At 42.8% G+C, this 2,904-nt stretch overlaps 1 protein-coding gene across 1 annotated transcript; it reads right to left on the bottom strand.

The window, feature by feature from the left end:
* Positions 1 to 1,504: 1,504 nt before the first annotated feature.
* On the bottom strand, positions 1,505 to 2,518 carry LOC127203569 (vomeronasal type-1 receptor 4-like). The gene has a single exon (XM_051162394.1). It carries the CDS (start codon positions 2,423 to 2,425, stop codon positions 1,505 to 1,507), a length of 921 nt encoding a protein of 306 aa, XP_051018351.1. The 5' UTR covers positions 2,426 to 2,518.
* Positions 2,519 to 2,904: the final 386 nt, after the last annotated feature.

Raw genomic sequence — 2,904 nt, forward strand, 5'->3', positions numbered from 1 at the left:
TCTAAATAGGCTCTTCTGGGCTCTCAGGCACCTGTTGTATTATGCCAAGCCACTACCTGTCTCCTGTCAGAAGTCCTCATATTTAAAGAGATAAGCCTATTGCCATGAGCAATAGAAAAAGCATATGCTTTAAATAAACATCATATAAAATCTTGTTTTACTTTTAGTGTTTAAGCATACCCTAGGCATCTGGTACCTGTGTTTTTATACTGTTTGTGCTCTTTTTGTCCCACCCTTTTTCTCCATAGGGAATAGATGTTTCTGCCTTTTAAATATATGAATTGTAGCCATTGAGTTTTTGAGACCTAACTAACTTTGCCAATTATATGGTGCCCTGTGTCTCTCTGTATCAGGTGTGACCACCACTTGCCCCCCTGTAAGAGGCCACACTCATGTCTGCCATTACAAGATGGTGTTGACAGCCTGTGCCCCAAATGGATAAACGGATAACCTGCGCGTGAGGAAAGGGACCTTCCACTTGTTGCGCTCTGCCTCTCCCGTGGCGTCATCTCGCCCGATGAGCAGCAGCCAACCAGGGACTGACACATCCTAAGCGGAGGACAGTGTCCTATATAAGGGATGGGTTTCTTCAGTTTGGGGTCTCCATTTTACTCGCTGTAAGCTTATGCTCTCCCTCTCAAGATGCATTAAAGCTTTGCTGCAGAAGGATCCTGTACGTGTGCCGCGTCGTTCTTGCTGGCGAGATGGTTATGCGAGTCACACCCCCCCCATGAAAATGTCTCATGTTTAAATGGATAAGTTGGCTGCCAGATGAGTGTGACACCTCAACTCAGTCAGCATTCAAAATCTTATCAATGTGGGAGGCATGAGGCTTGCATATTGGTCTCCCTGCCTATCCTTAGGTCCTTACATTGACCAACAGAATACATCTCCAAGGCCAAAATGTCCAAGGCCCAGTACTCCTGTGAACGCCCTACTTTCTAAGGAGATTGGCTGGCCTTTTTAGAGCAGTGTGACATGATTTCTCCTTACATAAATCTAAGATTGCTGTGTACCCATCTTTTAGATCATTATTATGAAAAAAGAACTTACATAGTAACTTTAAGGAAAAAAAATTTTGTCATTTTGAATCACAGACTGTCTCTGCAAGTGGTTTATCAGCAGGGAATTCCCACCTTGACTTTATTGTGAAAGCAGGCTGATCCAGAACTCAGAGATCTGCCTTTCAACTCCATATCATTGTAACTCAAAACCTTCAGACAAAACTCAGGCAAAGAACAAAGGACTATCAGCCTAGGGACGGTATTGCCTACAATGTCCTGGACCCTTGCCTCTTGGTCACTAAATGGGAAAATGCCTTGAATCTGGATCTCATGGAAGCGTCTCCTCAAATGTGGCTCCTTCCTTTCCGACGGCTCTAGCGTGTATCAACTTGACACACAACACCAGCTGGGAAGGTCATTGTTCTTAGTTTAAATAGCGATTAGAGGAACATAGGGACGCATCTGAGAACCACCAGTGCATGAAACAATTTCGTATGGTGTTACCTTTTCCACCAGCAGAGAAGAAAGTGCCTGGAGGCTGAACTGTTACTACTGATGAGCACAAAGGGGCAAAATGAAGGGAAACAGGTTTCTAAAATTGCAATGAGATTTATGATCCACAACTCTGGATTACGAAACAAGGCGGAGTACAGAAGCAAGATAGACGAGACGGAGTAGAAGACGACAAAGGTGCACACAAGTGTCAGGATGGTTTGGATTGCCCTGGACTCGGGAGAGACTTCCAGAGGATTTCGGGCTCTGTGGATGTACTGTACCTGCCTCTTATGGCTGTAGAGGATGCCCACCATGAAGACACTGGCCGAAGACATGAGACACAAACACAGGCCATCAGTGAAACACAGGAAGAATATATACAGTGGGGTTGCAATGCCTCCTGAAACAAACCATGAGCAATAGCCTATACTCAGTTTCAAGCTCTTAGTGGCATTCCTTCTGTCACTAGGTCCAGTCACTCTCATCGGTATCATGATGTTCAGGAGCAGATGCAGAAGCCAGCTGAGTGAGCAGGAAGGACCCATGTACTTGATGGCTTTGTGTTTAAGCTTCATCCAACTTGTCCTACTGGAGGCCATTGTGGTTGCCTGGAAACAACTCAGAAGGCACGTGGCGTGCAGGGCAATCCCCCGGGATACACGATAAAGGTAAAGTATAAGTTTACACCCAACGTCACCTAGGAAATGTTTCATGCCGAACTCGGCCATTATCTGAGGAGTTCCTCTAGAAATAAGAGACAAGCAGTTGGCAAGAGCCAAGTGCTTTACGATCAGGTTTTTAAGTACCAAACTCTTTCCAGTCGATCCTGGCATTAAATAATGAAGCAGAACTGAGGAGTTTCCCAGAATCCCCACTGCAGTCTGAAAGACAAAGACTATACCCATTGCCAAATTCTCTGATTTCATTTTCTCACTATCAGAAATGTTAACTGCGTTAGGCTAAGCAGACCTGGTAGGGAAATGTACAATTCTGTACTACTTTCATTAAAGTAACTTAAATAAACAGATGATTTGATTCAGTGACAATAAACTTGCCAAGGAAGGCACTGAGTTCCATTCCCAAGAACACAAAAGGTCCTCATTCTCCTGAGTATAAATCTTTCTCAAAGAAAAATGTTTTATAAAAACATTTATTCACTCATATAAACTTTTCTTTGTGTTGATTTTGATAATAAGGGTAATGAACACTTTGTGATAGTTAATGATTGAGACATCCAAATAATACGAGTTTTAGCATTTATTTCCATTATTCAAACTGCTTTCCTCCATTTATTTCAATCGTCAAGGATTGCTGTGTTTATTTGAAGAATTATTATTGCCATCTCATTCCTTTTAACATAATGATGCCCGAGTTTTCCAGGGACTGTGAAAAAAAAAAAAAAACT

This window comes from Acomys russatus, chromosome 19 (assembly GCF_903995435.1).
Source record: "Acomys russatus chromosome 19, mAcoRus1.1, whole genome shotgun sequence".
In the NCBI taxonomy this organism is placed as follows: Eukaryota; Metazoa; Chordata; class Mammalia; order Rodentia; family Muridae; genus Acomys; species Acomys russatus.

Coding starts and splice junctions, on each gene's coding strand:
- LOC127203569 (XM_051162394.1), bottom strand. CDS start 2,425: ATGAAATCAGAGAATTTGGCAATGGGTATAGTCTTTGTCTTTCAGACT.